This window comes from Mirounga angustirostris, unplaced genomic scaffold (genome assembly GCF_029215605.1).
Source record: "Mirounga angustirostris isolate CCGP_5_RB_7025 unplaced genomic scaffold, mMirAng1.0.hap1 SCAF_7, whole genome shotgun sequence".
NCBI lineage: Eukaryota > Metazoa > Chordata > Mammalia > Carnivora > Phocidae > Mirounga > Mirounga angustirostris.
Window position 1 is genome coordinate 29,395,322 of NW_026991715.1, and position 23,499 is coordinate 29,418,820.

The window sequence follows — 23,499 nt, forward strand, 5'->3', positions numbered from 1 at the left end:
GTGGGGGGCTTTGAGTTGGCCCGGCCCAGGGCTGTGCTCCGTGTGCTTTAGCTGGAGTTATACCTGACCATTAGTGAGCAGGAAGGGGAGGGGCATGGGCACTAAGGAGTCACAGGGGGCTCCTGAGTGAGGACGGACACCAGGAGGCTGGCTTCATGACCGAAGCCTGCTGGAGGGCTTCACAGACTGGAGGAACTCAAAGGAGGGGGTCAGGGAACCTCCACATTTCGCCGAAGAGTGGGCCAGGTAGTGTCTGGTCACCTCCACATAGTCACCTCATTGACAGCCCAGGATTTGGTGTCTCCAACCTGACACGTGTGTTGAAATACCTTACTCCGGGGAACACGGGTAGAGCAGCGGCCCCGGATTCCAGCTGACCCGACCTGGCTCTACAGTCCTTGCTCTTCCCTGCACCCACACCTACCAGGCGTGCGGACATGCAGTGGGCAGGGCTCAGGTGGCGTGGAGCCCACGTTGAGCCCAGGCCCCCTCCCCCTGGTTCCACTTCCAGGCTTCAGGAGCTGTACTACGAGATCGCGCACGTGTTGAGCCTGATGCTCGAAGACTTGCCGCAGAAGAAACAGTCCCAGTCCTCTGAAAAGGCTGATGAGAAGTAGGGGGGGGGCGTGGGCACCCAGGCACCGAGGTGCCTCGCAAGCCGTGACAGGCCCTCGTTCAACACAGGCTTTCTGAATTGCCCTCTCTGCAGTTGCTTAAGCTTGTGGTATTTCCCAGCCGTGGGGGGTTGGGCCTGGGAAGAGCCCATGAAGTCCGATTGACTGCCCCCCCTCAACATGATACAGCCAGGCCTGGGGAGTAGGGGGAGGGATACTCAAGACTTGCCCTTGGCCAGACGCCATGTCCAGGGGCCACACTGGCTCTCTCCTCCCTTGACCCCAGCAGCGAGGACTCCCTGGGCTCCTGGGAAAGCCACCTGAGGACTCCAGACCAAGAAGGGCCTCCAGCAGCCCCATATGGCTCCTTTGAGCTGGGGTAGCCTCACTGATCTTGGAACCTCTTAAAGCTGGGCTCCTCTTTGTGGGTGCCCCACCCCAGGCAGAGCAACATTTCTCTCTATGCACCTCCTCCCGTGGGGACCTGTCTTTGGAAGCTGACTGCTTTTCTCTAGGCTCACAGTGGTCGTGATGCCCCAAAGGGTGCAGGGGGCACCTCCTAGAGGGGTCAAAGGAGCAGCAGTATTGGGCACTTTGGGCTGTTGGTTAGTTAGGACTTTTCACTTGAAAGGTGGCATTTTCGGTGTCATTCCTGGCCACATGGCTAGCAGAGTTGCGACACTCCCTTGATCCGGCCATGATGGCATCTTCTGAAGACACGGGGCGGGGCGGGCAGGGTTGGCTGACACCCCTTTGTCCCTGACTGGCCAGGCCAGAGGCCCTGCGGTGCCCCTCTGCTCCCACTGCTGGGGGCTGTTCTCGAGGCCCATTCCTTTAGCAGGGCCCCATCTGACAGAAGGAGGACGGAGTTCTGGGCAGAGCTTGGGCGGCGGGGGACACCAGCACCTACAGTTGAGGGAAAAAAAGCCCCAGACCCACAATGGGGAGTTGGGTCAGCAGAAAACATGGGGGGTAAAATTGAGAGTGGTTGGACAAAGGGTCCCCTGTGTGGACCCACGGTCTCCGGGCACAGGTGACAACTCTTCCAAGGCCATGGGACAAGGGCACTTGGAAACCTTTCCTCGTGTTTTTGTTCATACATCCAACTACTATTTACTGAGCTGGGCCGGGTGCTGGGGGTGCTGTCATGAAAACCCACAGTCCAGTTCTGGTCCTCTTGGGGCGCTCGGTTGTGTAGAGGAACCAGTAATCCAGCCAGACTGGATGAGAGAAATTTCCCTAAGGAAGTGACAGTTGTTTGCACGCAGAGAGCACGTGTCTTCTAAGAGACTCAAATCATTGCCATTTGCAAATGTTCACACTCACATCGTGTAAAAATGCAGAGAAGTCTTGCTCTGGAGAGTGAGACCCGCCACCATGTTATCGGGGAGCCCTCCGAGGGCAGGGGTGATAGCCTCGTTTCCCGAGGCGCAGAAAACTTCATGCCAGTGCCCCTGTGGGGGGGGGGTGGCGGGGGTGGTGCTGAAGTATGCAGGTTGTGGGTGCCCTTCGCGGAGCGGGGAGAGGCCCAGGGCTTTATGCCTGTGGTGCCTGGCTGGGAAGGCTGGGGGCTTCCATGGCCGCTCTGAGGGTGGAGCCCCCTCTGTAGGACAGGCCTCGGGGCCAGGGCTCTGGTCCAGGCGTGGGGCAAAGCAAACACGGCCGGCTGCTCGCACGGCTGTGGACGCTGTTGGCATTGCTGTGTGCCTACGTTGCTCGGGAGGATATGAAAACACATTCCCCCGCTCTCACCAGGAATCCCAAGAATTGCCTTAGGCCCCTGGAAGTGAACAAAAGATTAAAAAAAAAAAAAAACTTGGACTCAGAGAGGTAAGTTGGAAAGTGCCACGGTTTTGGAGTGGGGAGGTCTGGATTCCGTAACTGGGTGACCTTGGACAAGGTGCCACATCTTCTGAAAACACAGCTATTTCCTCTGAGAAATGGGCTGATAAAACTGACCCACTCTGAGGACCGAACGAAATACATGTGAGAGCGTGAAGAAAGCTGGAGGCAGCGGTGGCCGGAGCTTCCTTGCCGTCGGCTCTGCCTCTGCTGGGCGACCAGCCACGGCGGGCCATGCTGGTCAGGGGCCGAGAAGGCCTGGGCCAGCCTCAGGGCGGCAGGGAGGACAGTATGGCATCGAGAGCGGGAAGCAGAGGTCAGGAACCGGTGTTGGGGGTGCGCGGTGAAGGGGTCTCCATGGGGAGCTGGCACGGAACGACCTGGAACGCCTGGGTTCCCACAGGGAAGCCCCGGGCACGGGGCTCTGGGCCACGGTGGGGAGGGCCAGCTGCCTTTAAGGGCACAAGCAGTAGGCTGTCACTGAGCAGGGAGCTGGGAGAGGGTGATGTGCAGAGGGCTGGCCCAGCGCTGGGGGCAGAACAAGCCAGCGGGTATTTGGCGCAAAGTCCCAGAGCAGCATTTCTGTTTGGCTCTATTCGTCTGCAGAGCAAACATTGACAGATTGGAATTCCCACTTGGGCTCTCACCAACTCAAACAGGCTTGGCCATGACTTTCAATTGATTTGCTTGGGGCAGAAGTGCTCTGCCTGCCCAGGCCTGGCTGAGGAAAGCAGGACCCTTCTCACCAGCCCCCAGCCCTTGGGTCCAGCAGAGCTGTCCCCAGATGGCTCTTTCCTCTCCATCCTGTCAGCCTGGCGGTTTGGTAGCTGCACTGGGATGCAGGGGACCTGGGCTTGAGTTTTTTGGTCACACTCAGGCCCTCCCCTAGCTCCTGTGGGAAGGATCTGGAATTCAAGGCTGGGGGTGTTTGGAAGGTGGCCGGATTTTTTTCTTTTAAACTGCTTGTTGATTCCACCAGCAGGAAGCAGTCCCTATATTATGGCGATCCAGGCAGTGAAGGAGAATATAAACTCTATTTATTCCAACAGCCCCTAGAAATCCTACACAGAGATGCTGAGAACTGCACACCTTGTGTTTCATCAAATGTGGGTGAGACAGAACACCTCCTAATTCAAAGGGCCCTTTACTCAGTCAGACTTCGCTGTCAGTGGTCTCTCTCCCTATTTTGGTCTCTGTCCCTGGCCCCAGCTTGCCTGGGCCTGCTCTCTTGGTTCACAGGCTCTCAAGAGAGAGGATAGCTCTGAATTCTTAAGTAGGCTGCCCAGAAGGGAGAGGCGATGGCTGCCAATACGAGTCCCAGGGCTTTGGAAATGACGAGATGGGGGCTAAATATGATGGAGACAGATTTACTACCGTGTGAGTGCCCCGCTCCTCCCCACATTCCGCACCCCCCCACCCCCGGAGCTCTGTCTGTGCTGGTCAGCCCCACGCCTCACCATCCCCGAGTTCTCTCTTTGATTTTACTCTAGACTCTGGGTGACACAGTGCTGGGGGAGTGGGGGAGAGCCAGGATGGGACAGGAGAGAGAGGAAAGAGGAGAATTCGTGCTCTCTTGATCTCCTCCGTGTTGGAGAGTCAGGGTAATGGGCAAAACAGAGAGCAAATGAGGAGACCAGTCAGTTTTGATGGGTCTACATAATCAGGAGCTGGGACAGGGAGGGAAGAAGGAAGTAAAAGCCGAGGGCCAAGAGTCAGAGACTTTTAGACAGAGGTTCTGACCCAGATGGAGTGTGAGGCTTGCAAAGGGGAGAAATGGGGATGACAGGTGTCCTTGGGGGGTGAGAACTGGGTCCTCACTGATGTTCTTTGAGAGAGGCAAGTCATGGTTGGAATCATTTAAAGATGATTTTTGGTTGCTGACTGTGCCTTTAAAAAAAATGGAACCCCCTGAATGGATTTGACCACGTGGAATCTGGATTATATTCAGGTGGCCTAAAGATCACACTGTATAATAGAGACCTCTCAGGCTAAAATTGGGAAATGTTAAGAGGGCTTTACAAACGACCACCTGAACCCCCAAATGGGCTCAGAGGCCTGTAGGTGAAGCACCCCTGGGGGTGGTGGCACAATGTGTGGCTGGCCTTTTGCAAAATGAAACCAAAGTCTCAAAAGAAAGTGCAGAAGAAGCCGAAGGGGGATGAAGAGTCTGTCCTAGAACTCTTGGGACACTGGGGACTGACCCCATGCTCTGTACACTGGTGATGGGACAATGATGTTCTCACAGCGGGGTCCCCCCCTGCCCCACAGTTCAGCACATGTGGCCCTGGACTCCCTCCTTTCCCAGCGGTGCCTTGACACCTAGAATGGTAGTCTGAGATGAGAAGACCTCTTCACAATTTGCCACTGGACCAGGGGAGGATGTGTCCGAGCAGAGTTCAGGCCCAGGCTCCGAAGGTACAGTCCGTTCTCGTTGCTGACAGTGGAAACACCACCTTCTGTTTTGTCGGCATTTCTGCCTGCGAGATACTTTCACATACATGATCTGAATCATGTCATGACACTTAGGTATTTTTCATGATTCCCATTAAACAGGCGGTAAAACTGAGGTTTGGAAAGGTGATGGAGCCCCCAGGTCTGTACAACTAAGGAGGAAGAGCCAGGATTCGCAGCCATGCAGTGTGGCTTTTGCTCTCCCACAAAGCTGTGCACCGATCTTGTAAGGAATTGTTAGCTCCATTTTACAGGTGGGTAAGCAGGCACCCACAGGGACCATCACTTGGCCAGGATCATCATTAAAGGGCCGAGTCAGGATTTGAATGCAGGCCATACATGTACCCACTGCTCTACAGCCTCCCAGTGACCTTGGTCTTTCTTTTCAGAGCTATTTTTTGAACGTTAGAACTCAAGCCCTGAATGCCTTCCGAGCAGGCCCCGAGTCTGCAGTCTGTTGACCCAGTGTCCACTGGCTTGGCTCTGGGAGCCTCAGAGATGGAGAGCACAGCAAGAAGCAATCGGTGCACACGGATGGGTTGTGACTACAGTGCCTAATCAGGAAATTACAGCCTGGGCAGCAGAGGGTTTGGCTTAGAAGTCACCCTTCCGTGGGTTTCAGTGAAGCCAGCCCGCATGGAGGCTTGGCTGGCAGAAGGGATGTGCTGGGCAGGTGTGAGCTCGGCAGGCAGGATAAGCCAGCCTTGTCAGTGCTGTGCCCATACCCAGAAAGTTGGTCTTTCAGGTGGTGACCTTGAGGTCGGTCCTTTCTGGCTCTCTGCCTGCCTCTGCACCCATAGGTAACTCATCAGCAAGGGTAGAAGCTGTGGGCACCCAAAGGGGGCACTTTGTGAGTCTCTTGGCTTGAGTAGCTGGCTTTTCCCCTGACCCTGGAATGAGCATGCAGAAAAGGAGTGGAAATTGGCAGATGGGAAAAGCCAGTGGTAGAACTGTACGTACATGACACCCTCTGTATTTTTTTTTTTTTTTTGGAAGAGGAGAAATAAATAAAACCACATATACAAAGTGGCCATAAGATATCTGTTCTCTTCCAGGTGGCAAAGATGATAGACAAAAGCTAGTACGGCCAGTGTATGAAGAATGGGCCCCCTTGTCCATGTCTGGCAGCACCCATAGGCGTGGCCTTCTCCGTGGTCTTCTCCATGACAGCATGGATGGGATTTTATGTGTGCGTTCCTGGGGCTCGCCAGATCTGTTCTTGCAGTTACCCTGATGTCCCAAATGACCAGTGCACAGAGAGCATGGATAAGGATGTTTGCAGTGGCCTGCTATAAGAGAAACACAACAAAAGAAAACAGGGCATTACCCCAAGGCCCACTGGTGAGGATGCTGGTTAAATGATTATGAATCTGTACATGTGGCCCTTAAAAATAGTGATTTTTGGATAAGCATAGATATTCTTGATACTATCCTGAGTGAAAAAAGTGGCTTCTCGAGCAACATGTGGCAGGATATAATTTCTGTAATAGCATGTGTACACATACAATGTATGTGTAAATGCACATGTATGCAGGCGGAGGGATGTCCGGGAAGATATCATCAATGGTGGTTCAGTGGTCTTGACTTCGGTCCTCACATTTTTCTCAACTTCAAAAATGTTAAGAATGAATACGTATGCTCTAATCAGGGAAAATCCCACAATATTCACCTGGAACGTAATGCTAAGCACGGGGTGGGTGGGTGCGTGTGTGTAACCACACCTGTGGCGTGTGGAAGGGCGTTCCAAGCAGAAGGAACCACGTGCACAAAAGAGTGAAGGTGTAGAGGTCTAGGGGGTTGAGCAAGTGCTGGGAGGTTGGGTTGGCCACAGCTTACAGGGTGGGGTGGGCGTTGGGGGGCTGGGGAAGTACACTGGAGCCAGATCTGGAGGACCTTGAGTGTTCGGCTTGGCAATGCGGAAGCAGGGTGGTAACCTGGCCAGCTTGGATTCCTGCTGCCTGAGAGAGGCCTTATCCCCCTCACTTGGCACATAAGACTTCCCTACTCTGTCTCCCCCTTTTTCACCCCATACCTCCCAGGGTTCCCTTTGCCAGAACTCAGTCTCCCCTCCCCTGCTGCACACCCGTTCCAGGCCTGTTTGTCCTTCAAGGCTCAGGGCCAGGCTCGCTCTCACAGGAAGCCCTCCCAGATTGCTGATTAGCCTTGATTTCTCCTTTCTCGTACTCTCACCCTTGGTCTTTTATACCTGACCTTAACTCAGACCTTAATTCCTCCACCCACAGATACTCCCTTTCCTGGCCTTAGTTGGGGAGGGCCCTGATCTGGGAGGCTTGCCCTAAGCCCTGGATGCCAGAGATGGACTGCCTGAGATGTGCCAGCTTTAGAGTCCTGGGGGATGGAGGAGGAGTGGGCAGCAGAGACCCAGGAGTGACTGGAGCCAATGTTACAGGCACTGTGCCAAGCGCTGGACATACCTTTTCACAACCGTTCCCGTTCTGCAGCTGAGGAAAGGGGGCTTGGAGAGGCTCGTGTGGCACTAAGTGGCAGGACTGAGAGTTGAACCTGTCTCACTCCAGAGCCCACACTCATAATCTCTGTGCTGTGCTTGTCTCGGGCCCTTACCCCCTGGACATCGGCTGAGCTGGGCCGACACTCAAGGTCCTCTGGATCTGGCTCCAGTGTACTTCCCCAGCCCCCCAGCGCCCACCCCACCCTGTAAGCTGTGGCCAACCCAACCTCCCAGCACTTGCTCAACCCCCTAGACCTCCACCTTCACTCTTTTGTGCACGTGGTTCCTTCTGCTTGGAACGCCCTTCCACACGCCACAGGTGTGGTTACACGCACGCACCCACCCACCCCGTGCTTAGCATTACGTTCCAGGTGAATATTGTGTGATTTTCCCTGATTAGAGCGTACGTATTCATTCTTAACATTTTTGAAGTTGAGAAAAGTGTGAGGACCGAAGTCAAGACCACTGAACCACCATTGATGATATCTTCCCAGACATCCCTCTGCCTGCATACATGTGCATTTACACATGGGGCCTCCCTGCACCTTGCTGCCCCGGGCCCAGGGGACACGGACTTCAGGGTGGAAAGGAGATGCCAGGTCACTCAGGTGGTAGCTCCTGACCCAGTGGAGGACCTGGGGGCATCGCAGCAGCCCTGCTGAGGCCTGGGGGGGGGGTCATCATCCCCCATGAAATAAAGCAAGATGCTTCCCTGTAGGGCCGGCTGGCAGGGGTGCCGTGGGGGGAGTGTGAAGGGGAGGGAGGCTGAGCCTGTGAGACTCTCCAAGCATAGGTGGTCAGTGAGATGAGACAGCCTACCTGAAAGCCTTACATACTGGTCACATCCAGGGTCTCTGCAAACCCTGACACTGAACCTCATGAGGCAAGCAGGCAGGCCCAGTGCCCATTTGACAGAGTGGGACACTCAGGCTCCACGAAGGGAAGGCCAGGCCCCAGGGACGAGCCCAGGCCAGGGACTAGAAGCCAGGAGGGCCCTGGCCTCCCCCAGGCACCTTGACCAGCCACAGCTCTGCTGGTATCCTTCCCTTGTTGGGCTGGGCGAGTCACTGTGACCCTAGGGGCTCCTGGGGGCGGCCTCAGCGGCCCCACCCTGGGCTCTGGATTGTGGGGAGAGTCAAGGAGCTTTGGAAGGGTGGGCACCGAGCTCAGGAGAGGCCAGGCGTTCACCATGAATAGTGTGTGCCCGTACTCAGTACCAGCCTGGGCGACTCAGAAGAAGCGTGAGCTTGGGGGAGAGAGGAGGGGTCCTTGGCCACACCCTGTGTGTGTGTGTGTGTGTGTGTGTGTTGGGGGTGGTGTTTCATGTAAATCTGTCCTTTATTAGATTGGGTTTATCCACAGGGACAGAGAGGTATGTGCATGGAAAGACTGCAGTAAGGGTGAGGATAAGCGTCCATCCCAGTGTGTCCTGGAAAGTTCCCAGATAGGCCACAGGAGGCAACAGTTTGGGGAAACCCTTGTCAGGCCCTGCCACAGCCTGGCGAGCGGCAAAGTGGCCGGCTGCTTTGTGGCTGCAGTGTCTTCGGGGGTTTGCCAAGCACTTTCCGTGAAGTCACGGGGACGTTAAGCCCTTGGTTCAATTAAATGGGTTAATATGCTCTGTCTGATTCTGAGGAATAATAATAATATAATGGGATAATAGCAATAACAGTGCTGTTAGCTGTGGTTGTTACACGTGCCTGCACTGTCCCAGGCACAGAGGGGAAAGTGCGGCATGCGTTCCCGCACACTCAGGCCTCATTTTCCTCTCATAAAACCCCATTCTTCAAAGCCTCCCCAGCCCAACTCCCTATATCCATTTTCAGGACAAATTACGAACACTTAAAAAAAATTGGTCCATTTTGTGTGAAAGCCAAGTCCAAATTACTGTTACTTTCCCCTTTATGTTTTCAAATTTAAAAATGAGTAGGGGTGGGGAGCTGAGGGGGGGCGCAGGGGGGATGGAGAGAGGTGGAGAGGGGGGAGCAGGGGAAGGAGGGAAAAAATGTATGAACGAAGGAGAAAAAATAAGCCTTCTTGTTTCAGTAAGAATGTATTTCTGGAATGATGTTTCAGTTTACTCAGGCAGAAAAATTAGAAATGGTGTGCTTATTAAGCAGGCTAAGTAAGCATGACTATTTTTAGTAGTGTAGTAAAACCTTGGTAATTTGGACCTCTTTAATAAAGATTCCATGATCACGCTGGCTGGCAGGCACACCCTACGTGCGTGTGTGTGTGTGTGTGTGTGTGTGTGTGTAGGCAAGGTAGGAGTGCAAAGAGGTTGCTGAGTTGGAGGACTGGGAGGGGGCAGGGGGTGCAGCCAGGGGACACAGGGGAGAGGGATAGATTCCCTGCCTATGACAGCCATTTTTTAAACTCTGAGCCCTCTTTGCTTAGCAAAAAAAAAAGGAGCATCACAAATGATTCTTCTCTCTGAACGTTCCTCTTGGCACCTATTAATTTGACATCCATTTAAAGAAGAATGTATTTCAAAACAAAAATTTCACTTGGGTAGAAATCTGACAGTAAAGGTTTACTTGACACTTGTCACACGGGCTTGCCCCTAAATGAGGCTGAATTCTGAGGGTTGACACGTCATTGCAGGCAGGTGATGACTGACACCTTCGGGGTGAGGGAAGGGTCCCGCAGGCACGCCCCTCCCCATCCTGTGGATCACAGGTCTTGGTATATTTAAAGTAATATTTGTTGTTTCATGTCACCTTTACAAAAGAAATACATGCTCAGTGCAAAAAGCTTGGAAAGGACAAATGAAAAAAAAGTCCCTCATTTCCCACCACCCCGAGGTAGCTGGTGTTAACACTTTGTGCACATCCAGAAACTTCCCTGTGCGTATATAAGAGCAAAAATGGTACAGTGCTTACATACTGTTTTATAGCCTGTCTTGTTTAGTTTTCTTACAGAGAAGCTCAGTTAAAAAAAAAAAGAGGCAGCGGCAGACCTGTTATTTAACATTCGGCTAAACTGATCGAGAACAACCATCCACACCAGTTCTCTCTTGGTTGCAAAATAGACACTCGGTAGGGGAAGTGTCCTCATGGGGTCCCACTGCTGCAGTGCACGAAGGGATGGAGAATGGGGTGAGGGCCACGGGGGGTGGGTCAGCTGTCCTGGGGGCTTGCATGGGGCTGCTAGTTAAAGAGGGCTGCAGGGAATTGTTTTCCGATCGACAGCAGACCAGCTGTGGCTGTGGGCTTGGCCCCTGAGCGTCCTGGGCACCAGCCCCTGCCCGCCTCTCTGGAGAAGGTCGGGGCATAAACACAGATACAACTTTTTATAAAAAGGTTCTGGTCAAATACGTGAAATTTACCATGTTAACCTTTTAAAAGTAGATCGTTCAGTGGCATTTACTATATTCACATTGTTGTGCAACCATCACCACTGTCCATCTTCAGAACATTTCATCATCCCAAAATGAAGCCCCATACCCATTCAACAATGACTCTCCCCTCTCCCCCTGTCTCTGGCAACCACCGTCCTATTTCCTGTCTGCATAAATTTGCCTACTCTAGGTACCTCAGATGAGTGGAATTCCAGTAGTTGTCTGGCTTATTTCACTTTAGTATAATGTCTTCAGGGTTCGTCCATGTCATAGCAGGTGTCAGAATATCCTTTTGTTTTAAGGCTGAATAGTATTCCATTGTATCCCTGGACCCCATTTTGTTCATTCATCTGTTGATGGACAGTTAGGTGGCTCCCACATTTTGGGATTGTGAATAATGCTGCTATGAGCACGAGTGTACATGTTTCTTTTTGAGTCCCTGCTTTTGTTTCTTTTGGGTAAATACCCAGAAGTGGGAATCGCTAGATCATATGGTAATTTGATGTCTAATTTTTTGAGGAACCGCCATACTGTTTTCCAGAGCAGCTGTACCATTTACGTTCCTACCACCAATGCACAAGGGCTCCAATTTCTCTACGTCCTTACCAACACTTGATATCTGGTTTTATTCCTAATGGATGTGTAGCAGTATCTCACTGTGGTTTTGATTTGCGTTTACCTAATGAGTAGTGATGCTGAGCATCTTTTCATGTGTTTATTGGCCATGCATCTATCTCCTTTGGGGAGATGTCCATTCAAATCTTTGGCCCATTTTTGAATTGGATGGTTTGTTTTTTTGTTGATTCACTTTAAAAAAAAAGATTTATTTATGTATTTATTTGAGAGAGAGTGGGGGTGAGGGACAGAGGGAAAGGGAGAGAGAGAATCCCAAGCGGACACCCAGCTGAGCGAGGAGCCCGTTGCAGGGCTCAATGTGGGGCTCCATCTCAGGGCGCCAAGATCACGACCTGAGCCGAAACCAAAAGTCGGACGCTTAACTGACTGCGCCACCCAGGCGCCCCTGTTGATTCACCTTTATTTATTTTATTTTATTTTTTAAAAGATTTTATTTATTTGACAGAGAGAGACACAGCGAGAGAGGGAACACAGCAGGGGCAGTGGGGGAGAGAGAAGCAGGCTTCCCGCCAAGCAGGGAGCCCAATGTGGGGCTCGATGTGGGGCTCGATGTGGGGCTCGATCCCAGGACCCTGGGATCATGGCCTGAGCCGAAGGCAGACGCTTAACGACTGAGCCACCCAGGCACCCCGTTGAGTCACCTTTAAAAGCAGTGCCCAGAGCTGCCTGTGCTGAGAACAAGGAATAAGTGTGTGTGGAGGAAGGAAAGAAACAAGAGAGAGGAGAGAAAGGAGCAGGGAGAGGGAGAAAGGGCCAAGACCTGTTTCGTGGAGGGAGGGGTAAGGGAAGGCAGCCCCTGAGTTCTTTTATTCAACAAACGTTTCTCTGAGCGTGACTGCGCAGACGCTTCCCCAGGCGCTGCGGTCCACACCTGTTGGCCTGGGCATGCTGACTCTGTGATGGCAGCCCCTGCCCAGCTGCCAGTGCCCTGCCCCCAGGAGGCTGTGTCCACACTAGCGAGGGCTGTGGGCTCTGTGGTCTGGGGGGGACCTGAGTCCCTAAAAGCTGTGTGCCCTTGGACAGGTTATGTGATGTGCTTGAGCCTCAGCTTCCTCATCTATAAAATGAGACGAAGAAGAGAAATAAAATATGTCTGGTGCACAGCAGGGGATAGTGCAGGGTGAGATGTGGCCACGGGATGGAGAGAGCCAGAGCAAGCTTTCCTCCACCCCCTTCCCGATGCAGCTTCCTGCACCCTGACCTGCTCCTCTGCAGCGTCTCTCTGCCCTGGGTCACAACCCCCCCCCCCCCCAAGCCTGGCTGGGCTCTGGTGGCTGAGTGTCCTGAAGTTCCTATAGCCACTCAGTAGATGGGCACCTGCTCTGGGCAGCACCAGACTACTGGGAGGCCAGGTCCAGGGCCCTGCAAAGGCAACACAGGAGTGTGAAGAGCGGGGTGGTGAGAGGGGCAAGGAGCCAGGCCTTGCTGGCTACCCCTAGTAGCCAAGTGAGCTCAGTGGAGGCCAATCCTGGGGCCTGGGGCCTTTTCTTTTTCTCTCCCAGAGCACACCTGAGTCCAGCTTCTCGACGGGAATCGACATGAATTATAATTGTTTATCCTTCCCCCCAACCCCCTGCCGCCCAATACAAATGTCAAGGGAGTGTACAGCAGTGGAGGGGACCATGGACCTGGGTCCCAACTCTGTCCCTCATTCCCTGTGGCATCACGGGTGAGCTGTTGATTCTCTCTGAGCCTCGGTGTCTTCCGGCGTAAGGATAAGAGGCCCCTCTCTCCCCTGAGGAGTGAGCACTGTAATTGTTATCAAGTGCTTCTCGGGGCCTGGCGCTCGGTAAGGGGCTGATGTTAGCTATCAGTAAGATGAGAGAACACAGAGTGTCCAGGCCTCTTTATCCCATGTTGCAGGGAGTCCTTAGAGGAGAATTCTGGGGTGATTGCCCCCTCTGCTCCCCCGGCTCATCTCTCCGAGTACTGCCTGCCCATGTGCCTCTCCCCAGGCCCAGTGGACAGCAGTTCCTCAGGGCCTCCCAGGCCCTGGCACTAGGACACCAGGCTGGGTTCCCAAGGGTCCAAGTCCAGGATGGGTCCCCGGGTGGGAGGCAGTGGGGAAGGCAAGTCGGTGGGACTGTCAGTCAGGACTCACACCCACGACACCCAGCCAAGCTGGAGGGAAAACCAAGTTGCGCTCCAAAGGACATTTTCAGAAATGACCCGTTGAGAAACTCAGAGAAGCCCTACTAACGTGGAAAGCGGGGAACAGGGCCCCCAAGGGGAGAGGCAGACTAACAATCACACTGCCACCACCATCAGTAATAACTCTCTGCCGGCCCCACAACTAATGTCTGATGTGTTATCTCCTTTAATCCTTCAAACAACTGTGTGAAGGGATTGTTATTCCCTTTTATGGAAGAGGAAACAGGCTCAGAGACATGGTGTCTTATCCAAGGCAACTCAGACGTGGAGCCAGAACTCAAACCCTTGCTCTCAAAGACCACAGCGAAGCTTCCTCTGGATGCCAGAGCGGAGTCACGGCCCCGGGAGATGGGGAGGCCGGTGGGCACAACCCATCCTTCCCGTCTTGTGACTGAGGCCCTGCTGCATTGTCACAGGGGGGCAGCAGGCTCGGGCAGGCGGCGCTGAAGGACGGCACACAGCCACCTCCGGGGCCTGGACTCCCAGGGCAGTGCCCCCTCCAAGGCAGATCTTCCAGCTGTGACTTCCCCTCCCCTTCTGGACGACTCTGGCAGCTGTCCTCAGGGATGCCATGGCCCCAGGGGAGGCCCCCAGCCTGGCTGGGGCCCTCAAGCTCGGGGAGGGAACTCGGTTCCTCTCAGTGACCGGGGACTCTGGTGGTTGTGCGTTTTCCTTTGGTGCCCATAGTGCCTGCAAAGCAGTGCTGGGCACCCGCCTCAGGCCCGCCTGTTTCTAATTCATAACTGCTCTAAGCCTGCAGCAGCCCTTTGGGGCTTTCGGCACCAAGCAAGGACCAAATCTGCTTTTCTCTTTCCTGGGGTTAGTCCCGGGTAGCCAGTAGAAATCACGATCTCTTGCAGGCCAGACTCCTCCCCCTCCCCACCATGTTGCCCGTGGTGCTTGGCATGGGGCAGCCTGGTGCAGACGGTAGAGTGGCCCCAGACTGGGCTGGAATCCACTCCATCACTTCCTGCTGTGGACCTTGGCCAAGTGACCTGACCTCTCTAAGCCTCAGGGACCTCATCAGGGAAAGGGGATAATGAGAACTCTTCCTCCTAGGGTTGGCATGCAGGTAAAGGGGCTGATCCGTGAGGAGTGTACGCTTAGCCCTGGGCCCTGGGCCCCAAAGGGGCGGAAGAAATGAGAGCGCTCACCGTTCAAGACAGAGCCGCCTCTGCGCAACAGCCTGGCCTGAGCACCCTGTTCGAGGCAGACCTCTCATTTTTTTCTGACTCACAGCACCCTGTTCTTGTTCTTCAAAAGCACTCAGCCCAGTTTGTAATTATACACATGTTTGTTTACTTGTCCATGAGAGCAGGGACCGTCTGTTTCCCAGCGCTCAATCCCGAGCGCCAAGGACAGGAGCACAGCAAATGTTGCGTGAATGAATGACACTCCTTTCCCGGTCTTCAGGCAGAGGAGGACTAGGGCTCTTTGCCTTTTGTCAGAGGATTGGACTTTCAGAGCCCCCCTATATTCCTCAGCCTTCTTTCAGAGATGATCCTGTGGCGGCTACAGCTGGGAAGGGCTGGGTGCTACCACTCCTGTCTACACCACACAACAGCCGGGTCAGAGGAGCTGGGGGGACCGCACAATAGGGTCTCACGCACACCTTGTTGGCCGTGGTCCTTGATGGGTGATGGGGACGTTCTGGGACTGCTTCTGCCCTGCCACCTATATCTGCGGCTGTTTGGTCTGGGGCCCCAAAGCCACACTGAGTCTCCACCAGAGCCCCTTGTCGGCCATGTCACCTGAGGCCGGGCCTGACTTTCAGGAGAGGCCTCTCTGCCTCCCTTTTTCCTCCAGTCCCATCTCCTAGGTCTCTCCTGCCTTCTGCCCTCAACTGAGACCAGGGCCCCCTGGCCTTGGCAGATGTGTGAGGCTGGGGGAGGCACTTTGAGTCCAGATGTGATTGTGTTTATGTTTCCAGAGTGAGGGGTTTCCAGAGAGTGAGGGGTCAGAGCTCTGGACTGGAGCCGTTGGGGGAGGGGTGGTCTGGCTCCAGCCCCCTGCCCCAGCCTTCCCTCCCCCCACCTCCCTCCTCTGGCCTGTGTATCTGGCCCTTTCCTCAGAACCCCACACTGTAAGTCCTACAGCATCAGGCTGGGCCATCCTCCAGGAATGACCCTTCCTCACTCCTCATCTAAATGTGGGAAGATGGGTGGAAAGATGCTTTGGAACATAAAGACTGTGGACTCCCCTGTGACCTTGGCCCAGCCGCAGAGCATGGTGAAGTCTCGGTTCCATCACCTGTATAACAGGGACAAGACTCCTGCCCTCAGAGGCGGTGTTGACCTGGTTTGAAAATGTGTGCACAGGGCTCTCCAGCTATTAGCTGGTGATTAAGCCCATGGCTGTGCCCCACTCCCATCTAGGGCTTGCCAGGGGTCCGGCTCCAGGCCAGTGCCAATCCCAGTCACAAGGTGAGTCTGAAGCAGAATACCCACCCCTCTGCAGCTGCAAACATCTTGTTTTGCCATCGGAAGTGACTGACTTAAGGGAAGCAGAATATTACAGGCACTTTACAGGCTGGTCTTGTTCATCATTTCCAAAGCCTGGGGAGAGTGGAAGCACACTCAGCCTCCTTCCCGTACCTTGGGGTGGAAGGGAAGGGAGATGTTCATTCTGTGCCATGGACGCTTTCTCCAGCACACCGAGCGGGATTTCCGCAGGGGGAAAAGCTGAGGGAGGCGGCCCTGGCTAGACACTGGTGGATCCTGCATCCAGTCCTCCTGGAACAACTAGGGAAGGGCTCCAAGGTGGGAGTACTGGGCCCACAGGAGAAAAGACAACCCCAGGACTGAAGGAGCTCTGGGCGGCCCTCACCCCAACTCTCCGGGTGGACAAGGGCCACACAGCACCCCGAGGGCTTGGGGGTTCCCGCGGACACAGCTTGGGAAGAGCCTGCAGAGTCGGGCAGCCGCGGAAGTGGGGGTGCTGGCTAGGGCGCCGAGCACAGCGCCGAGACTGAGCTGTCCCGCCGGTGAGCCCCTGGTGGGCTCGGAGCTCCGGACGGGGGCCCTCACGGAGTGGGGCTGAGCAGGTCAGGAATTGTGGTGGGAAGAGAGAGCGCCTCCCACTCCACCAGGAGGCGGCCGCTGAGCTCCTCTCTTACCCCACAGGGCCCATGGTGGCGCCGTTCCCTTCCTACCCGCCTCCCTCCTCAGTGGAATGAAGCAGTCGCGGCTCGGCAGAGGTTAGCACGCTTGTACTATGGTTTTAATAGACGTACATGGACAAGTCGATATAGACAGATTTATAATTCTATACAGTCAGTCCGACATACACAGGGACGCTGTAAACAGGGGCGCGGGCCGGAGAGCGGGTGTGCAAAGTGGGCGCGGCGAGGGGGGGGCCTGGCCGCGCCCCGAGCTCTCCCGGCTCGACTCTTGCACGGCGGGCGGCGAGGAGGGGGCTCTTCGCCGGGCCAAGGGGGGCACCTCCTAGCCCGGGAGCGTAGAGGGTCTGGGCCTGTGGCGAAACTTGGGCAGGGGCGCCCGGGGTGCTCGGAGACGAGCCCACCCCATTCTCCCGCCACGTCCGCACCGCCAGCTGGGGCTCCGTAGCCTTAAAATAGGACTCCGGTGCTCGGGGCTGCCGAGGGTTCTCGGGGCGCGCCGCGGCCGCGTGCGGCTCCACAGCGAGTCCCCGAACCCAGGCTGGGCGCCATCATCCCCGACCCAGCGCCCGCTCCAACTCGGATCCGAATCGAGCTAAGGTACGCTCGGCCGGGCCCAGCCTGGAGGGGGAGCCTCGGTTCGCATGGGGCCGGGGCCGGGGCCGGCCTGCGCGGGCTCCGCGCGTCCAGTTCGCAGGCGCGGCCGCTCCTCCCGGGGCCAGCGCGGTGGGCACGCGGGCTCCGAGGGCGTCCTCCTCGGCCCGCCGGCCTCCCGTGCCGCGCCCCCTCCGTGCGACGGCCCGCCCGGCCCGAGGGAGCGAACACACACCACCCGCGCCATCCCGAGGGAAATTGCAACTCATCCGTTTTTTCGCAGCACTTTTCTCCGACGTCTTTTTGTTTCGTTTCGTCTGGTTTGGGAGGGCAGAGCGGGGTCCAGAAAAAGCAAACACACAACCAGCCCGGAGGTGGGGAGGTGGGGAGGAGAGGGCTGCGCGGGCGCAGGGGCCGCGGCGTGCTAGGTCCTCCGCGCCGCCCCCGCCCCGGCCCGCCCCGGCCCGCCCCGGCCGCGGGCCCGCGGGGCCTGGCGGGCCGGTCAGCTGTTGTACTGGCACGCGTTGAGGCCCGAGGCCGGGCCCTGCAGGCCGCCGTAGCCGAACGACGAGTGCTGCTTGGACTTGAGCCGCAGGCTGGCCAGGCTCGAGTTGCACGTGTCCCGGTAGACGCTGTAGGGCGAGGCGGGCGTGCCGTACGGGCAGGCGCCCGGTGACATGGCCGAGTTAAGCGAGGAGCCGGTGAGGTTGTTGATGTTGTTGAGGCCCGAGTTGGGCATGCCGGGCACGGCGCCGGGGCCCATGCTGGACGGCATGGTCATGGAGGAGATGGAGCTGGGTGCCGAGAACATGGACTGCGAGGACAGCGGGCTCATGGAGTTGAAGAAGGTGAAGCTCTTGGTGGAGAGCGGCGCTGGCGCCAGGCTCTTGGCGGCCCAGTTGTTGTAGGAGTAGCCGGCGGCGTACACGTCCTCGTAGGGCTGCACCAGGCCGCTGAACTGCGGCACGTAGCCGCCCTTGCACAGGTCCAGCTGCTGGTTGCGCTCGCGCTTCCGCCACTTGGCTCGCCGGTTCTTGAACCAGACCTGGGGAGGGGGCAGGAGAAGGGTCAGGGCTGCCGAGGGCGGGAAGGCCCCTCCACCTCCACCCCCTCCGCCCCCTCCACCCCGAGCCCGCCGCCGCCGCTGCCTTCCCTCGGAAGAGCGTCTCCTTTCTTCGTGATTTCCGCCCCTGCGGGCCGCGCTCCTTAATGGTTCCTTTCCTGTCCCCAGAAAACATTTCGTCGTTCCCCTTTTCTGATCCATATCCACTCCCCCAAGTTAAATCTGATGTCTTCTCCTAATATGGGTCCATCCTCTTTTGTTTTAGCGAATATTCGTTTGCTTTCTTTCTCTCTCAACCAGTCCATCGGTCCCGCCTTCTCCCCTAAAGGGGTCCCGGTCTGTCTCCTAAATATTCCATTTTTTTCCTTCTCCCTCCCATACAAGAGGTATTTTTCTTCCCTGAAATAGAGATCTTCTGACTCCCTTTATTCTATTATTTCATTCCTCAAATAGTCCGTATCCATATTTACTGGGAATCTTTGATATTCTCATTTCTGCCCCCAGTGTTTATTTTCTTTTGGTCCACCCCGCTCTCTGAACTGCTTTCTTTTCCCTCAGTCCATTTTCTCCGTTATCCCTCATTTTTGATCCTTTTGATTCTCCCAATATTTAGTTTCCCCTTTCTTCCCAAATATCTGACCATCACTGTTTCTCTTAAATAGTTGATTCTTTATTTTTCTCAAATATTTGATCCTTTCGCCCTTAAATATTTTATTTTTCCTGCCACCTAAATATATGCCAAATATGTTTGTCTGCAAATATTTAATTTCCTTTCACTTCTTACTAGTTTCTCTCTAATCTCCCCTCCACTTTCTCCCACAAAATTTAGTAAGAACCTGTTCTTTCCCAACTCCTGGTCCTTGCCCATCCTCTCCTATCCTCCTACTGTATGCCTTCTCTCCTCCGAAGCCCTCCTCCAGCCCTGGGCTGACTTTCCTGAGCTAGCTGCCGACCCCCACATCTCAGCCCTTTCCAATCCCCGGCACTGACATTGCCTGATTCCACCCCCACACCACCCCTACCACCATAAACCTGGGCAGGATTAGTGAGTTCTGGATTACTGAGTGTTGTCTTCACTTGAGTCCCACTGGTCTGGCCAGCCTGACGGGAGGGGCAAGAGCTTGGGTTATAGGAGGGAGTCACCAGGCCAGGTAGCACTTTGGGCTGGCTTGGGACGTCCTCCCAGTATCTGATTAAATATTTGCGTACTCAGAAATGATTCTCTTGCTGCTCTGGCAAGAGAACCTCTATGCTCTTGTCTTTACTGGGAACCAAAGGGCAAGGAGAGGGAGGGTGCAGTCTGGTCACGGGTCAGAGATCTTACATCTCCAAAGGGACTCGGCCTGAGGGTCACTCTTCCACCAGAGCTGCTCCTCCTTCACCTGACCCCAGCCTTACAGGAAGGGGCAACAGGGAAAGGGTCCAGCTACTCACTGGCTGACCGGCTGGAGACGAGTCAGGTGGGGACTACGCGGAGGTTCTGGAGAAGCAGGCTGTGGTTGGGATCACTGCCCCAGGAGGTTCTGAGCCTCCAAGCCTAGGTACCCTTCAGGCCTCTGCCAGGTGGCCAGGCAAGGCCTGCCTTTCCCTTTCATTTTCGGGGGGAAGTCGCCAGCAGCTCCGAGGTCCCCATAGGCGGGAATCCTCTGTGCAGTCTAAGGCGGTAACATCTGAGTGGGCCCTGGGCCCTGCAGTGCAGGGGAAATCCCCCTGGGGCCACAGATCTTGGGGTGAAGCTGCAGTAGAGCCCGAGGGTCAGGTAGGATACCAGGCGGCAGCAGCCCAGGGGCACCATCCACCCAAGGGCTTAGCAGCAGCCGGGGACACGGGGCCTAAAGTGGAATCTTCAATGGCGGAGGGAGGGAGCAGGTCTGAGTGGCGGGACAGAGACAAAGTCTGCGCGCGAGGACTGCGGCGGAGGTGGCCAGCAGCCCTGGGCGCGGGTCGCCTTTTAGGCGTGCACGCTGCGCTCACCCTCACGCGCGGCTCGGTGAGGTTGGTCCACACAGCGATCTCCTCCCGCATGCTCATGTCGGGGTAGCGGTTCCTCTGGAACGTGGCCTCCAGCTCTTGCAACTGCTGGCTTGTGAAGTGCGTGCGTTGCCGCCGCTGCTTCTTTTTCTTGGCCGGGTCCTCCCCGCCGCCGCAGCCTGCGCCTCCCGCGCTGCTGTCCTCCGGCCCCTTGACTTCGCCGCTGCGCTCCTTCTCTGAATCGGGCAGGACAGGCCCCAGTCACCTTGGGCTTATGCCCGTTTGCACCCCGTCCCGCCTCCACCGAAGCGCCTGCCATCAGCGCTGGCGGCCCTTCTTCCCGCTAGGGGCCCTAGAACTGTCCCCACTGGAAAGAGCCTGCTGGCTGCCTGATCGTCTGTAGTCACCTTTGGTCGGTCGTGCCCCGAAGAGCCCAGGAACCGGAGGCACAGGCCTAGGGTCCTGGCTGGGCAGAGCCTGCTCTTGCAGCTGGGCTCAGGCTCAAGCCGGACTGCCTGTGTCACCCGCAAATGTATGAAATTTTGAGGTTTTTTTGGGGTCTAAATCTGGGGGGGTCTCTCTGCTTTTCTGAACTAGGATCAAATCTTTCCAGCCTGAAGCTAGTGGGTCGGGGGAGCAGGGGCTGTGGCCTGCAGCCCCCCTCCGCCCCCGGACTCTCTTCTCCCCAGGGCTGTGTGGGAGCCACACTGGGCAGGCACAACACAGCTGTGTTCTCGGCCTCTGCTCCAAGCCTCAAGTCCAGAGGCCCAGAAAATCCCTCAGGTGGCAGCCCAGACCGACAGACTCTGTCTAGGTGACCTGGGGCTCTAGCCTCTCACTCTTTCAAGCTACGCAAAACACATTTAGTCACAGACACACTGAAACAAAAAGACAAAATTTAAAAACAAAACATAGAAGCCCATATAAACGCAATTCTATCCTAACACCATGGAAAGGCTCACAAACTCTTAAAAATAGGCAGGTAGGAACACAGAGCAAATTCGAATTAAGAAGGCAAAAACCTCCGTGAAAACACACCCCTAACTAAATCCAGTGCTGTACGGGTATAAACTCCAGGCGCGCACACACACATTTATTTCTCTGGGATTTAAATAAAAACAAACTTAATGTACTGTTGTAGATAGATTTTTTTAACCCCTGCCTAATAATGCCCTTTCTAGAGATAATTTTTAAGTACCGGAGAAATACAGCACTATAATTAGATAAATTATCAAATTAACCCCGCTGCAAATGGATTTTGAAAAAAAAAAAAAAAAAATCCCGGAGAAACGCGCCATTTTGGATTGACTTTTAAAAAATCTCCCCAAGAATAATGTTGCATGTAGAGATTTTAAATTCCAGAGAAGCATGTCTAGTGTAGTAATTCTTTTTATATCGAAAATTACAGTTAACATTTTAAATATGTCCTCATAGATTCGGTTTTAAAAAGCAATCTACCGCTGCATATTTCTCTGGGTTTTAAAAGTAAAAACCAACCAAAGGCCACGCTTAAAACTTTTGGAAAACAAAAGTACAGTTCAGCGTTGTTTTTTAGCCAAGCAAACAGACCCTCTCAGAGAAAAGTCACTTAGGGATGCAAAACAGAAACAAATAGAGATTAAAAACGCATAGAGAAACACTCAGCGGTGGATTAAGAAATGAACGCTGCAGAGGCGCCCGCGGCCCGGGGAGCAGGGAGCTCTGCCGCAGCGCCGAGTTGGGACGGCGAGCGCGCGAGCCAAACCGAGACCCCGGCGGCTCGGCCGGGCCGAGGATTAGCCGCGCTGCTGCCCGCACCGCCCCGCCGGCCCAGCTCGCCGCCAGCCTGGGGAAAAAAGCTTGAGCTCGGACAAAAAGGCAGCGCCGAGGGAGACGTGCCCGAGCCGAGTCAGGGCCCTGGCTGGCGGCCTGGCGGCTCCCGGGCCCCGCGGCGCACGTGGGGCCGGGCTCCCTCAATGAGGGGCTCCTGCCCGGAGCCGAGCCGCACCCCTTGGCCCGTTCGCCCTCGCTGTCCTCTGCCTTCTTTTTACTTGAGGTTGTCCACCCCCCCGCCCCAGTTTGTTTTCTGACTTTTCCCGCCACCCCTTCTCTTCGATTTCTCCCTCTCGATCTGTCGCCCACTGCCTGTCCGGGTGTGTGCCCCCATCTCTGTCTCTCTGGGCGCTTTCTCTCACCCGCCGCCCCATTCCTTTCTCGATCTACTCCTCTCCTGCGGTCTGAGCGGCCCCTGGGCACCCAGTTGCGCAAACCGAATTTTATTTCCCTGTTCTCTTTGCTTCTGAACAAGAGGGGCTGTCAGTCCGACCCTCCCGTTGTAGGTGTGTGCATCTGCCGGTCTCTTGGCGCGTGGGGACCGGGTGGAAGTAAAGCTCTGAATTTCGTTTTATAAAGCGTGTAAATTTCCGCGTTCACCCTCAGTCCGAGAACGAGAAAAGAAAAGGTCCTGACGCTCCTGGGTGTAGAGGGAGCCCGACTACGCGGCGCGCGCTCCAGGCCCTGCTCCCCGCTCCGTGCGCCCGGCTCGGCTCGGTGCGCGCCTCGCGGGGAGCCGCGCTTACCTGGCAGCTCCGTGTCGGACGACTCGCTGGCGGAGTTCTCGAGCGGCTCGCGGGGGTCGGCGGCGCGGGCCAGGTGGAAGGCAGGCCCCATGTCGTGCGGCGGCGGCGGCGGCCGGAGTCCCTCCGGTAGCCGCTCCAGGCTCATGCCCCCCTTGAAGGCGTCCATGGAGGCGGGGACCGCGGCGGGCGCTCCAGGGGCCGGGGCTGGGCGCGCCCGGCCGCCCTGGCTGCGACCTGCGGGGACAAGAGGACGGCGCCTAAGCGGCTGCCCCCCAGGGCTGCCCGCGCCCGCAACGACGCCGCGCCTGCCCCATGGACCGCCCGGGGCTGCGGGGCCAGGCGGGCGGCAGCGGCAGCGGTTTCTCGCGACCGGATGCCCGGCTTCGCGCTCCGCGCTGCGCTCCCGCCGCTCGGGCCTCTGCCGCCCGCCCGGCCCCGGCTTCGGCTCCCGATCCGGGGCCGGTTTCTAAGGCTCCGGACGGCGCCGGCAGAGGCTGTCTTAAAGCGACAGCGCGCACCGCCAGGTTCCAGCAGTCCCTGCGCCAGGGGTGGTGGGTGGGGTGGGCCTGGGTGGGAGGGGGCTGGGGAGGGAGGGAGCCAGAGAGCGAGGGAGCGCGGGCGGAATCCAGCCCCGAGCCGCCCGCCCTCCCGAGCCGGTGCCCTCCCCCTCTGCAGCCACCTTCCCGCCGCC

The 23,499-nt window shown here is 56.2% G+C and overlaps 2 protein-coding genes across 2 annotated transcripts in view; one reads left to right on the top strand and one right to left on the bottom strand.

Annotated features, from left to right (window-relative positions):
* The window catches only part of CATSPER3 (cation channel sperm associated 3), a 40,935-nt gene extending 34,999 nt beyond the window's left edge, over nucleotides 1-5,936 (top strand). The window contains exon 8 of the mRNA XM_064595925.1: nucleotides 512-5,936. Within this exon, the coding sequence (XP_064451995.1) occupies nucleotides 512-617 (106 nt within the window). The 3' untranslated portion in view covers nucleotides 618-5,936. The remainder of the gene's footprint in view (nucleotides 1-511) is intronic.
* A 10,763-nt stretch (nucleotides 5,937-16,699) lies between these two features.
* Nucleotides 16,700-23,285, bottom strand: PITX1 (paired like homeodomain 1). The gene is made up of 3 exons (XM_045886511.2): nucleotides 22,809-23,285; nucleotides 20,254-20,486; nucleotides 16,700-18,261 (listed from the first exon to the last, which is right to left on the bottom strand). Exons 1-3 carry the CDS (start codon nucleotides 22,972-22,974, stop codon nucleotides 17,719-17,721), a joined length of 942 nt encoding a protein of 313 aa, XP_045742467.1. The 5' UTR covers nucleotides 22,975-23,285; the 3' UTR covers nucleotides 16,700-17,718.
* Between the last annotated feature and the right edge of the window lie 214 nt (nucleotides 23,286-23,499).